Source organism: Urocampus carinirostris, chromosome 6 (genome assembly GCF_059441175.1).
Source record: "Urocampus carinirostris isolate Australia breed hairy pipefish chromosome 6, RoL_Ucar_1.0, whole genome shotgun sequence".
Classification (NCBI taxonomy): Eukaryota; Metazoa; Chordata; class Actinopteri; order Syngnathiformes; family Syngnathidae; genus Urocampus; species Urocampus carinirostris.
Genome location: NC_142354.1, coordinates 3,287,635 through 3,305,826, shown reverse-complemented (window position 1 = coordinate 3,305,826; position 18,192 = coordinate 3,287,635). Strand labels below are relative to the sequence as shown.

The 18,192-nt window shown below is 39.0% G+C and overlaps 1 protein-coding gene across 10 annotated transcripts in view; it reads left to right on the top strand.

Moving 5' to 3' along the window:
- The window catches only part of ptprt (protein tyrosine phosphatase receptor type T), a 348,208-nt gene that overhangs the window by 91,931 nt on the left and 238,085 nt on the right, over positions 1–18,192 (top strand). For all 10 annotated transcript variants that reach the window (XM_088337483.1, XM_088337481.1, XM_088337480.1 and 7 more), the window contains exon 8: positions 15,290–15,583. In XM_088337483.1, the coding sequence (XP_088193609.1) occupies positions 15,290–15,583 (294 nt within the window). The remainder of the gene's footprint in view (positions 1–15,289; positions 15,584–18,192) is intronic.

Here is an 18,192-nt window from a genome sequence, read left to right as displayed (position 1 = left end):
CTTCGGGTTCGCGCCCCGGCCGAGTCATTCCTAAGACTTAAAAAGTGGTCGGCGGCGCCCTCTCTTGGCTGCGGCTGCATCGGGTCAGGTGCAATCGACATTTCGTTCTGTGTACATTGTTACACAGAATGACAATACAAGGAAATTATTATTATTATTATTATTATAAGCAAGGAAATGCGTGGGAGAGGAGCAGCACGGAGGGCAATTCACCTCTGACTGGCTCCCTCAAAATGAACGACCGGGGGTCTAAGAGGCGGATTCGCTGTATTACCATACATAAAATACTTATCGGCTCCTGTCCTCTTGCACATTATTCATAACAGGCCTAATGCTGTGCATTTTTCTGAATTGTGTGGATGGATAGAACGTGATCCAAAATAGATTATGAGGTGACTGGTTTTGCTGTAATCACGATATTGGACAAAATTATCGATGATTTCGCATCAAAGAAAGCCAGAAAGGTCAGGTTTTACTTTCTATTTTCTTTTCATTAAACAACTAAATTTTCTTAAGTGTGTTTTCAAATATGTGTGCTTGTGTGATTGTGTGCTTTTAATTATTTTATGTTAGATAGATAGATAGATAGATAGATAGATAGATAGATAGATAGATAGATAGATACTTTATTCATCCCCGAAGGGAAATTCACTTTTCCAGCAGCATCCCTAAGCTGAGAACAATCGAAAATAACTGAGAATTGTCCTTTTCTGTTGTTTTTATATAAGTTTTTGCCATTTTTATGTGTATAGTGTATTTGTATTGACTATTTTAGTATTTTTGATGAATATTTGTCATTTTTATGTATAAAGTGTATTTGCATTCATTATTTGAGCTTTTTTTTAATAGATATTTGCCATTTTTATGTATGTAGTGTATTTTTATTTTTATTTAAGCATTTGTGCAATTGAAAAATATATCTACCTCTTTTATTTGTATTAAAACTGTGTCTTGGCAATTTTTTGGAGGGGACAAGAGTGAGTGGGGAGGGTGTACCTGGAGGTGTCTCGTCCAGGGAGTGATTTAGTGAGAACCGCCAATTGAGGAAGCCATCCAAATTATAATGGCTTTTGTAAACAAAACCCCAGTCTCCCAAAGATACACAGAAGTGTCTAATTCATACTCCAAGCAAGAACTGGCTCTGCAAAATGAGACATTGTATTAGCAAGTTATTAAAGTATCACACTATTGCGGAGAGCCACATCTTGCCTGCAGCTAAGAACATGGTCAGAATATTTACCCATTTATAAGCTCATCAGAAGAACATATTGTGTATTTGACTTATTTTGAATTTTCTGTTTAATGCTTTTTTTAAAATTAGTTGATTTTGTGGTTAAAACTGCTACATAAGAAATTGGTCCGCCCCCATAATGAGTGAGGTTTCTCTGCTAAAACTACATAATACTACTGATGTGAAGCACTTTGGATTTCATTAAAAAGGCAGCTAATTGAACATTAACTCTCTTAGTGCGAGCCATTTCTCTCAAATGGGAAGTACCAGGCAATTTTGGCCATTTTAACCCGTTTTTGAAGGCCAACAGAAAATTTAGCTCTGTAGCTAATATAGGCATAGGACACATCAAAAGAAAGCTAGAACCCTCATCTTTCATTTAAAAAAAGTTTGCTTCTAGCTGTTAAAAAAATACTAGTTTCCAAGAAAACTGAGAAAAGCAGCTTTTTGTGAAAAAATGCAATACAAGCGAAACTTTCACTTCTGAAATGTTCGCTAATCGGTTTTCCTCTCTCCAAAGAGTTTTTCTTTGCACAGTAAATCTGGAGCATGTTCAAAGTGCCGCTCATCAAGGTTTTGCAATTTTTCTGATTTTGCTCAGGCGATGTTCGCAAGCTGAGCCATCAGGACACTCTGCTCTCATTTTCAGTTTTAATTTGGGTGGAGCTTGACACTGCTGATGTAATGAAAGGAAAACGTATTAGTATCGAACCGATTTCTGTTCTCAGTCCAGACTTGGAATTATGAATTCAACAAAATGATGTTGGAATTTGTATGCAGTGCGTACGCCTGCATGTGCACCCGCGAGCGTATTAAGTTCCGTTGAGTTCAGACACCCAAACTAATGACATTACCATCTGTTAGTGCGACACATATTCATGTAATCTGCGTGTGCATTTGAAGCTCAGGTGTTGTTGGCTGTACGTCCTGTCAGGGGAAATGGTCCATGATAACATCACTGAACAATATCACAGTAAAACACACACGCTCTTTGTGAGAATTAGTGCGAGCGTTTGTATGCATGGGAATTAGTGCACACATGTGTGGCTAAACCTAGCTCCTCTATAATCATCCCTCTGGCGATATTTATACAGTTTTTTCCCTGCTTGTGAGGCTCAATTTTTATTTTTGGGAGGAATGTGCACCTGAGTGCTATTTTTGCACAAGTGAGCATGTGTGTGTTCATCCTTCTGAACCGCTAAGGGAAATCTGGGTTAATTAGTGTTTGATGCACTGAGGCGTGAACATTACGGCAGACCGGCTTGCTATTAGCGTGTTTTTCATGTTCTAACCTTGCCAATATTTGGAACATGATCACGTGCTGTCATGATTGCTAACTCTGGTCACCTGGAGCAATCATGTGGACGTCTTCTGATTGACTGATGCTTCCTTCTTTAGCGCGCTGCACCCAGACCTCTTCGTCAGAGGATACGTTTGTAACTCTGTGTGACTCTCCTGATTACCCGTCCCGTCTAGAACTCTGTTTACCTGTTTCTGCCTGCCTCCGACCCGACCTGCTTCCGTCCCACGCTACGATCTTCTCTTCAGCCCCTGTAAACTCGACCTGCTTGACTTCCGCCCCCCGATTGGCCACCCGATCCGAAGCCTTCTTTCCGGCTCCGCTGTTGACGGCTGACAGACATCTCGTCTCCCGCAAGCCCTGATCGCTTCCCTAAATAAATAACTGTAACAAATGCTCTGGGGTTTCCTGGTCTGTTCTGGTCTCCTGATACGTGCATTTTTTCTTTCAAAATAAGGGTTACTATGGGTGCTTGAAATCCGTGAAAATGCTTGAATCTAAATGTTGTGTTTTCAATGATTGAAAAAGGCTTGAATATTGGCTGAAATGCTTGTAATTATTGCTAGTTTTTTAATAGGCCTGCTTAAAAATGCCATTGACACTGCTCTGTTGGCTTTGCTTTGCCATTGCATTTCTTCCTTAATGATAAATGGCATCTGGCATTAGTTTGTACCGCATTGTATTATGAAGCATCATCGGCACCTATGGGTATCTCCTAAGAGGACAGGTGCATGCTACACCTAAATAGGGCACTTTGAAATGTGTATTTTTGCAAGGATTATGTGTCAACTACGGATCTTTATTATGGGCCATGCAAAAAATGAAAATTGCGTTTCCCAGTGGTAAATTATTAATTGCATTTTACTCAAGACCTGGTATATTGGCAGTGATTGTCTTAAAAATATTTACACACTTTACACACACACACACACACACACACACACACACACACACACACACACACACACACACACACACACACACACACACACACACACACACACACACACAAACACTGAGTTTCCTTTTTTAATGGCCTGGAGAAATTGATAAAACGGCTTTAAAAGTCCTTAAACCTGTAAGAACCCTTCAGAAAGTCGTCCTGAAAGACAAAAAAACACGACAAGGGAAAAAAACTCTTTTGTGTATCAGATGATGAATCAGACATAAAAAATATTTTACATTTTGTTTTGGTATTGTTTATATAGTTTATTGTTGTATCAGGTAGAGAGGCTCCAAATGCGGACACACGTGTCATATTGCCAGTCTTTAACAGGGACAGAGAAGGTAACATAAGGCGCTACGTAGAGTTTACATCTAGGGTAACCTACCTGACTTCATGTAAAGGTGGTGTTCATTTCTGAAGTACTTCCCTCTTTTCTTGGGTGGACAGATACACAAACCTCCTTTGCCTTGTTCGCAGCTAACAATGATTGAACTTGAGAACGGTTGCTGCAAAAGGGAAAATTAAACAATTTTTTCCCTTAAATGAATGAATGAAACCTTTATTCGAACAGCAAAATAAAGATAGAACAAAAAAATTAACTCAACAACAAAATAATGTTACATAATATGTTCGAAAAGGGGTAGTAAGAAGCATTTGCTTATATTCCCTACCCCTTCATCTTCCCCACCAAATACACCAATGATATGACAACAATTTTAATGATATTAATAATAACAGTTGTGATATAAGAATAGCAACAATAACGCAGAGTTAACTAGACGCACTATTCCCAATCTCCCCTTTATGTCAGATGTCATGACAGAGTGCTTCTTATGTTGCTCAGTCTCCCTTGCTTCTGGGTTTGGCGTTCTTTCAAATGGACAAAACAGAATTAACTAAACATAGCATGTCTGCCTTATTCTAAGGAGGCAAACTATCTGTGTCTTTTATGCCGTGCCAGTCGACAACCGTTTTTGGTTGCACGACACAATAAAGCAACATTTAGTGGCCAAATAATACACACTGTCCCATTAAATAGTCCAGTTTGGAGCAAATAGGCTGAGTTTTATGTTTTTAAGGCTGTAGCTACCTAATTTTTTTTCTGTCCTCTACAGTTGGTGCTTTTCAGCCAAACTGGCTGTGGGGGCTGAATTTTCAAATATTTGGCTGTGGTGCGTCGATGAATCACAGTGTATAGTTGGTATCCTACTGCATTTATTGTGTTGTGCATGTTGTGCATGTTGTGCATGTGCAGGTTCGCGTGAGTAGGTCTGTGTGAGTGTCTACGAGTCAGACTGGGGGGCTGTGTGTGTCCGTCTGTCTGCCTGTCAGAGATAAGACTCAGTAGGGTGGAGCTTAGATTCACAACTGCCAATCAAAACTAGTGGAGGTGTGTACGTGTCAATGTGTGCTATGTGTGGGTCCAGCTTTAGATGCTCATGGTGGTCCTGACACTAAATGAGGTTTCTAAATAAAACCCAAGTGCATGAATGTGTTGTTTTGCCCACATACCTGTTTATATTTATCCATATGATAAAAATATCAATGTGAATCAATAGATGCGTGGACAGTACTGGTTATTTGAAGGCCTCTGCACTCTGCAGTCTGTGCAAAGCTTGTGTAACAGTGCCATCACATGACCCTTTTGAGCAAAGACTGCCACACACAGTTTACTGAGTGCACAGTAATACCTCAGTTATTGCAGTAAATGCGGAGCAGAACCCCGAGAAACGTGAAAATCAGCGAAGTAGCAACAGCCCTTCATAAAAGGCCCCATTGGTCAAACTGAACTCGAGATGAAATCTTTACCGACTGAGATTATACGACTGTAACAAAATAACAACTACGGACCTACAAATAAAAACATGGAACACAGAATTGCAGTTGAACATATGGTCCTTTTGTCATTATACAAAAGTACAACAAAATTGGAGGGCTTCTCATTTCAGCGTAAGATAGCAATTTAGAGTGTATCTGGCTAGCATCAGGTATCCCCGGATTGAGGCAAGTCCCCGCGATGATTCAAATACACCTGTCTGGAATGTAGCATTTTCCCAGGAATTGTAGCTCCAGGTCATATGTTTAATTGGTAATGGATCTGGCGTAGGAGATATACAGCCTTGGCAGGGGTACCTGGTGAAAGTTGTTGATGTTGTAGCCTGGACGCAGTAGACTAGACCTACAGCACTACTACTGCCTTCTTTCTCGACGCTGCTTCAGTTGCTTCATGAACTCGATAATAATCCAGGGACGCCCCCGCTGGTGATCATTATTTCTTTGTGCCAATCCGACTCTTCTCAGAGTCCTAATAAATTAATATTTTTTTGATGTTTTTTGATGGCTAAAAGCTAGCTGTTGCCATGCTTCGCAGTTTGTTTTGGTGGCCACATTGACTTGTGCATAAACCAGCCTATAATAGTCACCCAACAGGCATGCACACCCAACACACACACAGACATATACAAACTACCCCTGTTATAGCATTTGCTGTGTGCTGTCTGCTGCAGAACACAATGCATGATACTTTGATATCAATGAAAAATGAAGACAACTCACCCATCCATTTTCTGTGTCGCTTATCCTCAGTAGGGTCACAGCGGTGTTGGTGCCTTCTTAGGCATTTTCAAGCAGTAGGCAGGGGACACCCTAAACTGGTTGCCAGCCAGACCCAGTGCACATCAAGACAGACAACTCACACGCTTACTTACACCTAGGGACAATTTGGACCAGCCAATTAACCTGACATTCAATTGAAATTTCAAATTTATTATTTGGCAACTAACTGCTTTGTCGTGCAACCCAAAAAGAGTGTGACAAAGACAAATTAATTCAATTCAAAATCTGGGAAGCAGTAAACCAATGATAACTGATAACCGCGAAGAAGCAAGTGATCTCCGTATATTACATTATACTAGTTCTGGAGTTGATTTCACAAAACCAAGATAATAAAAGGTGAAGTCGGAATATGTTCATTCTAAAGTTTAGCCTCAAGTACGTTGCATTAAAACAGGCTAAATTTGTCTGGGCTACATGTACTCAATAATACTCTAATACTCACTCTCCCTTTCATGAAATATTATTTAAAAACAAAATAAAATATTTCACATTATTATATAGTGAGTCAAGTCAAGTTGTATTTTATTGTGCACCCCTGTAACGGTTGCCCATTGCTCACTTGGGCCCGCCCGTTTGGCGTCAGCTGCTGTTTGTTGCCTGATTGGCTCTCCTCCTATTTAAACTCAGTGCTCTCATTCACTCCTTGTCAGTCCGTCAACGAACCTCTGCATTTGCATGCCGTGTATTTTGACTCTGTCCGGTATCCTGCTTGTGTATCCAGTATCTGGAATCGATCCCGTCTGTCTTGTCCTGTCTGGTATCTTGCTTGTGTATCCAGTATCCAGTATCGATTCAGTCTGTCCTGCCCTGTCCGGTATCTTGTTGCTGTATCCAGTAACCGGTATCGATCCCGTCTGTCCCGTCTTGTCCGGTATCTTGCTCGTGTAACCAGTATCAGGTATCGATCCCGTCTGTCCCGCCCTGTCCGGTATCTTGTTGCTGTATCCAGTATCGATCCTGTCTGTCCTGTCCTGTTTCGATCATGTCTGCCTCTTAATTCCTGTTGTCCCGCGTCTGACTTCTCTGTCTCACTTCTTCCGTCCAGCGATCGCCGAATCACTGGCGTTTGTGTTCACGCGCATGACTGCCCCATACCCATAGAATAAAGCCTGTGTGAAAACGTTACGCGTCTGGGTCCACCGTCGGTTCGGGTTCTGACAACCCCTTATTACAATATTGTTTTAAAGGACCACACAGGCCACAATTAAATCATCCCCTGAACTGTAACCATCATTCTTTCGATCGTTACTGTTTTTCAAATTTTCAATGAAGCATTTCATTATTAACAAATAGCATTTGATATAGAAATAAATGTATGAAAAGATTAACCCTGAACTGGTATGAGATTGATTTAGATTAAAAGTTTTATGCCCAGCACTAAAATACATGTATATACTGTAGATATATTCCAGTAGTACAAATACTACGCAGAAATGAATACCGCTAACCCCTACCTACGTTCAGAGTAAGCAGGGCTGCTATTTTGTGTAATGTTGAACGTATCAGCCTAGCAAAATGGTGGAAAAGTATTTTGAATTAAAGGGACAGCGGTATTACAAAGCCTACTTACAACAAAGTCAGTTAGTTCTTTGTTCCTTTATCTCTTTGTTTCCTTATCCTCACTGTAAATGTGGACCTGGAGTCGTCCAATTTTGCTGTCACAGCATATCCCATGTTGTAACAATGACAATAAAGGCATATTCTATTCTATTCTATTCTATTCTATTATCTGGCGCTTACTAGTTGTAAAAAAACGAATTCGTTAAAACAATATTGACTTGAATAATATGCCAAAAAGTGTGCATTTAAAAAAATACTCAGGGGTCCAGAAAATCGCTTTTATTTTACATAACATGAGTCTCACCAAGAGGGAGATGACAGGTTTGTTTGCCATTTAGCGGCTACGGCTACTAAAAACATAAAAAAGGCTGGGCAAAAAAATGAGAAGCAAAATGGGGATGTTTGTTTACTTTAAGTCTTCTTTTTTGCATTGTTCCTCGTGCTTTTAGCACTCGTTTTCTGTCGCATATAATAATATAGCAACATCTGGCGGCCAAATGTTAAACTTTGTCCCTTCAATACTGTAGGTTACAAAGAGGAATGAGCTCAGTAATATTATCTTTGAAAAGGGTTATGCTAATTTCTTGCCTTGTATGTCAGGCAATGTTGGACATCCATCCATCTCTTATCTGCACAACTTATCAGTAGCGGGGGTGCTGGAGCCCATCCCAGCTATCTTCGGGCAGTGGGCAGAGGTTACCCTGAACCGGTTGGCAGCGAGTCACAGGGCACGTAGGAACAGACACCTCACTCGCTCATTCCCACCTAGGGACAATTTGGACCAGCCAGTTAACCTGACATGCATGTTTTTGGAGTGTGGGAGGAAACTGGAGTGCTGGGAGGAAACCCATGCAAACACAGGGAGAACATGCAAACACCACACAGGAAGGTTCGATCTCATGACCTCAGAACTGTGCCACACATGTGCTAACTACTGCACTGCCGTGTGTTGGACATCTTACTTTAAAAAGGTTATTAGTTATGATTACTCGCTACTTCTTCCAAAAAGTAGCTGAATTTTTCCAAGATAAAAGTCAGAAGTTATCAGGGGAAAGTAACTATTTCTGGAATTTAAAAAGGTCGTATGTCAAAGAAGTTGACATTTTCTTAGCAGTATTCAAGACAGTTGAACAGAGAAGAACAGACTGGTGGTTGAGTTATAGAACCTTGGAATATTTATCGAACCTCACCACCAACAGATTTATCCTACCCTTGAAGTGCAACAGTAAACAATCTAATACAATAAGTATCACATAAAAACATGCACAAAAATGTATGTAAATACGTACAGAAACGTACGTAAACACGCACAAAAATAAATAACAGCGTTACATAACAGCATTATTAATAACGTTTTTATTCCCAACACCAATGTTTGGTGACATGCTTTTATTTGGCAACTTGGTACACGTTGCCAATTTCCTTTATCGGGGCCAAGTGGTTACAAAAGAACTAATACTTAAAAGCGCCTTTACAAAAACAAGTCGTAAGGAAAGTGGAAATCAGGGCATACAGGGAAATGTGCGTTCAAATTTATTTTTCCAAGCCAACAGTTTAATGAGGAACAGTAACCATTCCTAATTGTGAGAATTAGGCCAAAAAATTATGAATAAAGCACTTTTGATTTTTTTCACGTTCAGGAAGTCGTAAAGTCAGTACAGTCATTGATATTCCGTGACCATCGTTCCCTTTCTGCCATGTGCATCATTCTGTGTATGCATGTGTGTGTGATAGGACACATCTTAGAGAATTTCTAAGGAGGAATATTAGTAATGCATGACCAGGTATGAAGTCGAGACGATGACTGAGCATGAAGATGAAGAGGGGTGAAAAGTTAAATAGAATAAAGCAGAGGTAGAACACAAAAACATCAAACGTCAAAGATATACCAAAATTTTGAAACATGCAATATGTAAGAAAATAGTACATGTTTTTCGCATAAAGTTTATATATGTTTCATTGGTATATTCCATTTATTTTTCCCGAGATAATGCATTTTGAAGACAGCCTGTCTTATCTGACTTCCTGAACGGTAACACCAAGTGAATATCATCAGCATCCTAGCAAGACACTCACCATACTGGTTTACATATTAATTATTCAAAGAGGTTAGGATTGTGATGATTCATTCATCATCATTAGGATTGTTTTATGCCGAGTTTCGGTAGTGTTTGTGGAGAATGCATGGATGTTGTGGTACAACAAAGGGCAAGCCACCAAAAAGAGGCTTAATGGCAGAAATAACACAAGGAAAGGTAATGAGCGCTAACCTGGACGATCAACAAAAGTGACAGCAGCCTCGGCAAAAGTACGTGAGGGTGGCTGACCAAAAACATGCAGTGAGCAGCCAGGCTAATGGATACCAATGACGAAAACACGCATGAATAGAGCTAGAAAAAAACATTTGACACGGCAGGCTAACCAGCTGCTAATATGGCTGACTGGGACGATCAGCGCCAAGCTGGCCAACCAAAAACCTGCAGTGAGCAAACTGGCTAAGCGGGAACCAACAACAAAGAATGGCAACAGCAACAAGCATGAACCCAGCTGGGAATAAACCAATGGACAAGGCTGGCTAACCGGCTGCTAGGGAGGGCTAAACGGGACTGGCTTACCAAAAACATGCAGTAAGCAACCAGGCAAACCTGGGAACTAACAACAAAAAAACAACAGCAACAAGCACAAACCCAGCCGGGTTTACAAGGAGGACAAAGAAAGAGGCCTTCAAATTAATATGTCCTACCTGTTGTACAGGCCATCCTCTGAGTTCTTTCTTTTTATTACTACTCTACTATTACTGTTACTATGACTATGACTCTTAGTCCTACTCTATCATTACTCATCTACTAAGTTAAAAAACAAGATCTGCACTGAAAAGTATATATAATTATTATATCATATTTAACAACTGGCATTAGTTTGTACAGCATTGTTCTATGATGCGTCATAGTCACCTTTTACGGGTCGCGCCCAAGAAAACATGTGCAGGCTACACCTAAACAGGGCCCTATGAAATGTGTATTAGTGCAAGGATTGTGTATCAATTATGGATAATTATTAAGGGCCATGCAAAATATTGAGGAAGTGTTTCCCAGTGGTAAATTGTAATGGTAAGAACTTCATGCAACTGAAAATGTAATCTACACATTACTCTCATTTTTACCCAACACCTATATTGGAAGAGATCAGTCTCAAAGATATGTTTGTGATTTACTCAATATATGCCTGCTTAGGATAAACGGTGCAGATAATGGATGGATGGGTACGAAAGTCCTTTAAAAGTGCTTGAATTTGGCCATGAAAAGGTGTAAGAACCCTGAAGTATGTGTGTGTGTGCTGCGGCGTGAAAGTGAGTGATTGACAGCTGGCTGGCTGGGCCTGCAGACTCGATCCATAAATCGTATTCATAAATATTCCAAAGCGGCCTTGAGGGAAGCCAAATATTCGGGTCAGCACACCTTCTCCCACATGTTAATAAAGCCAGTCAGTGTATAAATCTAAATCCAAACATAAATATGAATCTAAATATATAAATGTATGGGCGCGTGTGCGCTTGAAATTGAAGTCGTAAAGCAGCCAAAAGCTTTTAGATGTGACAGGCCGCTTTTCAACTTGCTGTCGACAAACGTGACAAATGACCTTTACAGGCATTTTCATCCAACCTTTCATAGTTTCCCCCCAATTTGTGTTCTTATTCCTTTCTTCTTTTCTTCTTTGATAATTTCAATTTCTATTGGCATCACTTAGGGAAAGGAGTTGCAACAAAACCTCAAAGCAAAATGTGTAGGACTTTCAAAGCATCCATTTTTCAGAACCCTCTTACCTTATAACCCTTATAAGAAAACGTGCTATTTTTTGCAAATATAGTCAAGTCACATTTTTTTGTAAAGCCCTTAATCACAAAAATGTCTCAAAGGACTGTACAGGATTATAATGACACTATCATCTGATCTTAAATCAACATTCAGGCAAGAAAAAACTCAAAACCTCAGCGTGAGGAAAAAAGAAAACTTGAGAAGGGCCCTCACAAGTGGTAATCCCCCTTCCAGGATGACCAGGGTGGAAAACATTGAGCATTGGGTCACAGTACAGTAGTACACAAACATAGTAAACATAAATAAAAGAGAACACTCGTTAACATATTGAAAATTTGTCCGGAAAGTGCATGACAGCAACGACGCCTGATGCCTGTAAACTAGTCCAAAAAAGTCCATATCAGCAACGACGCAGCTTCCCATCTCTGTCGGCTGGTCAATTGCAGGCCAGATTTGGTAAAGTGAAAATGTGTCAGGGGCCACTATTCAACCTAGTATTCTTGGAACAGTCTATAAAAAATTCACCCTCCGTGAAAGGTTTGCAGTGTATGCTTATAAACATCGCAACTTTGTAGCTCGCTTTTGTAGCATTTTCATTTGACTCTCGTGTAAAATCGCTGCTGTGTCGTTAAAACAGCTTCCAGTTGCTTCACCTTTTCACAGTGTTCAGCTTTTTGTAGTCTACATACTGTGTTTCGTATGGCAGTGTCTCTTGATATTATATTCTTTGAAAACAGTCAAAGTCTCTCGGCAAATTAGGCAGCCTAGTTGTTTTGGATTTCTGTGAAGAAAATACTCAAATTTCCACTCGTCCTGAAAACGGCAGCCATATTATACTATCAGCCTGGTCATCCTGAAAGGGGGATTACCACATGTGCGGTCCATTCTCAAGGTTTCTTCATTTTCCACATGTTAAGGCTTTTGAGTTTTTCCTTGCCCTCATGTTGGTTTCAGATCAGGGGGTGGTGTAATAATAGTCTGAAATAATAGTCTGTGCAATGACCTGTGCAGCCCTTTGAGACTCTTTGTGATTACGGGCTATACGAATAAAAATGACTTGACTTGACTATTTTCAGTCACCATGTTTAAAATGGAGTGCCCTGAAATTCTCACCCAAAGCCAAGGGCAAAGTGGCCAAAGGGTTACTGCCATTATCTGGTGAAATTGTGATTTTTGTTTTTTTTGGTACAGATGTATTTTATAATGCTTTCAACATCACTGGCGGCCCACTTATTATTAATTTTATGACAGAGGCCACGGGCCAGTAAACAAATTGATCATGGGCCATAACTGGCCCCCGGGCAAAACTTTGACAATGGCGTTTCTCGATGAAATTCTGTTGGATTCCAGGTGTGACTTGTGTTTGGCGCGGCCTTGCCTGTGACAGTCTACCAGTGATACTTGTCTTTCTAATTTATGGTTACTGTTCCTCGCTTTGGTTTGCCGGAATCCTTAGGCTTCAGTAATTATAAGGTGCTGCTTTCCATGATGACAATCACAATATTATTCTCGACTACATACAATACTTTGACCTGATTGGATGAAGCAGCATGGCTATTAAACATCTGCTTCATTCAAGAACAGTAAGTCATTTGACACGTTTATTTTGTTTTTAGGGGTTGGGTGTGACGTTTGAGGTGTCCCTAAATAGTTGAAAGTAGAGTATTTTCTCTATTAAATATGTGTTAATAATCGCCAACTGAGTTCAAAGAACCTTTATAAATTGTTTGTTTTTAATAATAATAATAATTTGCTTTTATCTTACTTTTAAATCGGGTAGGAGAAAGGTGGGTAGAGGGGGGTAAAGGTTGGAGAGTGATTTCATGCTTGTCATCACAGAAAATGGCGCCCCTACTACCCTAGTGGTTAAGTAATACACAAACACAACCTAAAAGATGGTAAAAGTAAGAAAAGGCCTGTTTCAAATTCAGCCCAAACGCAATACCCAACCCCAAAATTGAAATTAAAAAAGAAGAAATACACCTACTTCATCGTTTGTCACCATGGCTCAGAATGTAATACAATTTATTCATTTTGGTAAATAACTGTGCTGTATTTTGTTGTTTACCCTTTATAACTGTATTAATAAGTTGTGTTTTTAGAAAGATAACAAAAATAATACTTAAGATGAGCAAAAGTCATGTGCAAATGGAACAAAAGATTTTTTTAATACTTTCGATCTTTTTCTGTGTTTTAAAAAAATAAATAAAATAAGAACGTAGTAATTGTAATCGGCAAAACCATGTGCAAGGTTTTCACTTTATTTTATGTAATGTTTATAGTTATAGTCCAATCTCAAATCTTACATCTGTAATAAAAAGAAAGGGCTCAGGAGAAGGCCTTCAGAGCAGGTTCTTTACTTAAAGGCATCTATCGCTATTCTACTTCCAAGTTCAAAATCCATTGACGTCTTCTCTACCTTTTTTGAGTGTCTACTAAAGATTATAAAATGATCATTTCTATTTAAAAAAAGCTACAATATAAGCTACAAACTAGTATTTTTTAGGATACATAATATGGGGTGGAAGCCACAACAACAGAAGCAGATAGCTGTTGATGGTGAGGAAGCGATGTGTGTCATGTGCCATGTGAACGTTTTAATACTGCACCAATACAGCTTCCAATGTGACATCACTTCCCGTCTTTTCCAGTTTCTTTGAAAATACAAAAAACTACATAAACTTCAAATTCAGGAGGCAGAACAATAATGTTGAAAAAAAATGAATTTTTCCGTGTACAGATAATTTTGCTCGCTGTCTATTTTTCCTTTTTTACTAAATTTTTAAAAAAAAAATTACTGTTCGAATTTAACCACACATTTGGCAGTTTGGCATTGCAAATAATAAGGAGGAAAAATGATAACAATAATAATATATTTGAAACTATACAGTAAAATATTTGCCATCGGAGCAAGAAAAAGGTACTGTTTTTATCGAACTATAAGGCCCACCCAAAAACCTCAAATGGGCCAGACTTACGAAAGTGCGCCTTGTATACTGCAGAAAACCGTGCATAAATTGGAAATGCACTATACAGCACAATATTTGCTCTTATACTTACATTTTCAAGGGGATTCAAACCCAGGTCGTGGCAGTGAGGACACTGACCACTAAACCACCAGTTGAGCACATAACATATAAAAATACATTAGATCTTATCTCATTATCGCACTATTTATACTGCCAGAGATACAAATTTGCATAGTGCATTCAAAATAGGTTAAGCAGTTATTCCACTTCTTCACCTGTGTGACAAAAAAAATTGCGATAGACAAAAACAAAAAGTCTTTCAACAAAATACTTAACATACTCTTTTACGTATGTATACATTATAAACCGTAACATTCTTAGCGCACAGGTTAAGAAGTAGATTGTTAACCTATTTCTGGCACTGTATAAAAAGTGTGATAATGATATAAGCTCTAATGCACTCTCATATGTCATCTGTACCACTTGTGGTCTAGTGATAGAGTGGAAGCGCACAGGTTTGATTCCCGTTGCAAACTATATTTTGCGATCTCCATCAGCGATACTTATCGACTGTTTATTCATTGCGCTTTTATATGCCCAAGGACACACGGTAGTCTTACTGTAGTTCCATACCCATTATAGTCCGGTGTGGCTTATGTATGAAAAATATATGAGAAAAGACTATTTATTGGAGGGTGCGCCTTATACTGTGACAAATACGGTATTTGTAAAGATCATTTTTCTTACATTACATTTATTTGGGTCAGTGTTTTTAACTTCAGTTTTACAGTGTAATAAGAACAAAAAAAAACATGCCACCGGATGATTCTTTGCTGCTATTCTGTTTTACAGCACCACCCACGCCCATCGCCCCACCTGAGCTGTTGGCAGTTGGTGCCACCTACCTGTGGATTAAACCGAACGCCAATAGCATCATTGGCGATGGACCCATCATCCTGAAGGAGGTGGAGTACCGTACCACCTCCGGGAACTGGGCCGAGACCCATGTGGTGGACGCGCCTACTTACAAACTGTGGCACCTGGACCCTGATGTGGAGTACGAAATAAAGGTGCTGCTGTCCAGACCTGGCGAAGGAGGGACCGGACCCCCAGGACCCCCGCTTGTCACCAGGACCAAATGTGCAGGTGTGTTACACATTAGGCCACAGTTGTCAAACTCATTTGAGCTATGGGGCCACGTGGTAGCAAGGCATTCTCACTGGGGTTTTACTGGTATATCAATGCCATTAAAAGTTAGTTTGATGGTTTGGCTTACTTTTAGGAGGCTCACAATTAAGTTATGATTCAGGTATCTAGATACCCACGCTAATTGAAATGATTGAATTTATGATTTCAAAGTTTTTCTGCTTTGTATTTTTGTCTTAATTTTTATGAAAATGTTAACCTGAATATGGGAAATTCTAAGTTATCTTCTAAATTTTCTATTAAGAAGAGAAGCTAAAGCTTCTTTAAACTTCAAAGACAACAAGATGCTATTTTCTTTTCTTTTAATTTTTGTATTGCCTAAACAAGCACGGCTCTGACATTTATTTTAAGTAAAATAACATCAGGATGGATTATCTAATATTCTCTTGTTGATTAATGGTGGTCAGCAAATACAGCTTTGCGAGTGGGTGGGGTGATTTTCAAGGCTAGGCGATGCAGCCCATTTTTCTCTTGTGCTTCTCTCAGCATTTTCTTGTGGGTCACTAACAATGATTGTGCGAGCTACAGTTTCCCCGTGGAAGAAAAACAAAACTAAACACAAAACCCCCTATAAAACCAGCTCAGTAGCCTAGATGGTAAGGCGCCCGCTTTGAGACTGGGAGGTCGGTGGTTCGCGCCCCGGCCGAGTCATTCCTAAGACTTAAAAAGTGGTCGGCGACGCCCTCTGTTGGCTGCGGCTGCATCGGCTCGCTACAACGGGTCAGGTGCAATCGACATCTCGTTCTGTGTACATTGTTACACAGAATGACAATACAAGGAAATTATTATTATTATTATTATTATTATTTTTATAAATGATTGTCTTTTTTATTGAATGATAAATGGTTAATGGACTGCATTGAGGACCTCCAAAGCGCATTATGATACACTTCACACTTTAACCATTCTCACACACACACTTACATACTGATAGCGGAGTTAACCGTGCAAGGTTCCTACCTGCTTATCGGGTCCATTAGGGGTTCAGTGCCTTGCTCAAGGACACTTTGACATTTAAATAAAGGAGCTGGGAATCAAACCTGTGCCCTTTTTGGTCTCAAGAAAACCGCTCTACCTCCTGAGCTACTGCCGCTCCGCTAATGTTGAGTAAATGTTTTCACAGCGATAAAATAATATTGCATATTTGTACAAAAGGGTTGGGAGTTGCAGGGGCCCTCCCCAGATGACTTTGGAGAGTGGACAAGGGGACACCCTGGACTGGTAGTCAGCCATTTGCAGCAAATATGAAACTTATCTCGGAAATAATACTTTTCTGGGGAGAGGAGAATACAAACACAGGGTATTCTAAAAAAATACAAAAAAATTATTATCTAATTAAGATTTCAGGAAAATGTGTTTTATTTGGGTATGCAGGTAGTTGTTTCGGCAAATACAGTAATCCCTCGGTTATCGCGGTTAATGAGGACCAAAACCACCCGCGAAAAGTGAAAATCCGCGAAGTAGCGACGCCCCTTCAAAAAAAAGTTTTTAATTTTTTTTTTATTTTATTCTATTTTTATTATTTTTAAGACTTGTGAAGCTCTGAATCCGCGGACGAGGAACCACGCAGTAGCGATGCCCCTTCAAAAATGCTTAAAAAAAAAAATACTCATATAATATATATATACCCAGTATATATATATATATATATATATATATATATATATATATTTTTTTTTTTAGTATATATATATATATATATATATATGTATATATATATATATATATTTTTTAATTATTTTATTTTATTATTATTTTTTTTACACCTGCGAAGCTCTGAACCCGCGAATGTGGAACCACGAAGTAGCGACACCCCTTCAAAAATGCTTAAAAAATTAAAATAAATAATAATTTTTATTTATTTGTTTTTTTTTATTATTTCATTTTATTATTATTATTTTTTTAGACCCGCGAAGCTCTGAACTCGTGAACGTGGAACCACGAAGTAGCGACACCCCTTCAAAAATGCTTAAAAAATAAAAATAAATAATAATTTTTATTTATTTGTTTTTTTTTATTATTTCATTTTATTATTATTATTTTTTTAGACCCGCGAAGCTCTGAACTCGTGAACGTGGAACTGCGAAGTAGCTAGGTCCCACTGTAGTTATATTTTGTATTTATTTTTTTTAATAACAGGACAAAAGCAAGTCATCCTATCTTTAAAAGGAATTATTTTGAAAATAATTGGAATATACTGACAAAATATATTCAGATTTTATTCAAAAACCTTGTATTATTTCCTCACATTTTCCATGTTTAAGAATTTAGGAATACAGTAATACAGGCCGTCTTGCCCATCCAACACATACACATACAACTTGCTCCTGTGATAGCATTTGCTGTGTGCTGTCTGCTGCAGAACAAAATGCACGATACGTTGATATCAATTAAAATAAAGACAATTCCACTCAAAATCTGCAAAGCAGTAAACTAGCGATAACCGAAGCGTGAAGTGGTGAGGATTACTGTACCATTAAAAAAAATGGAAGAAAAAAGAGAGATGTATAATGAATAGACGATGGACTCGCAGGGCGGCAAGGTTAAGC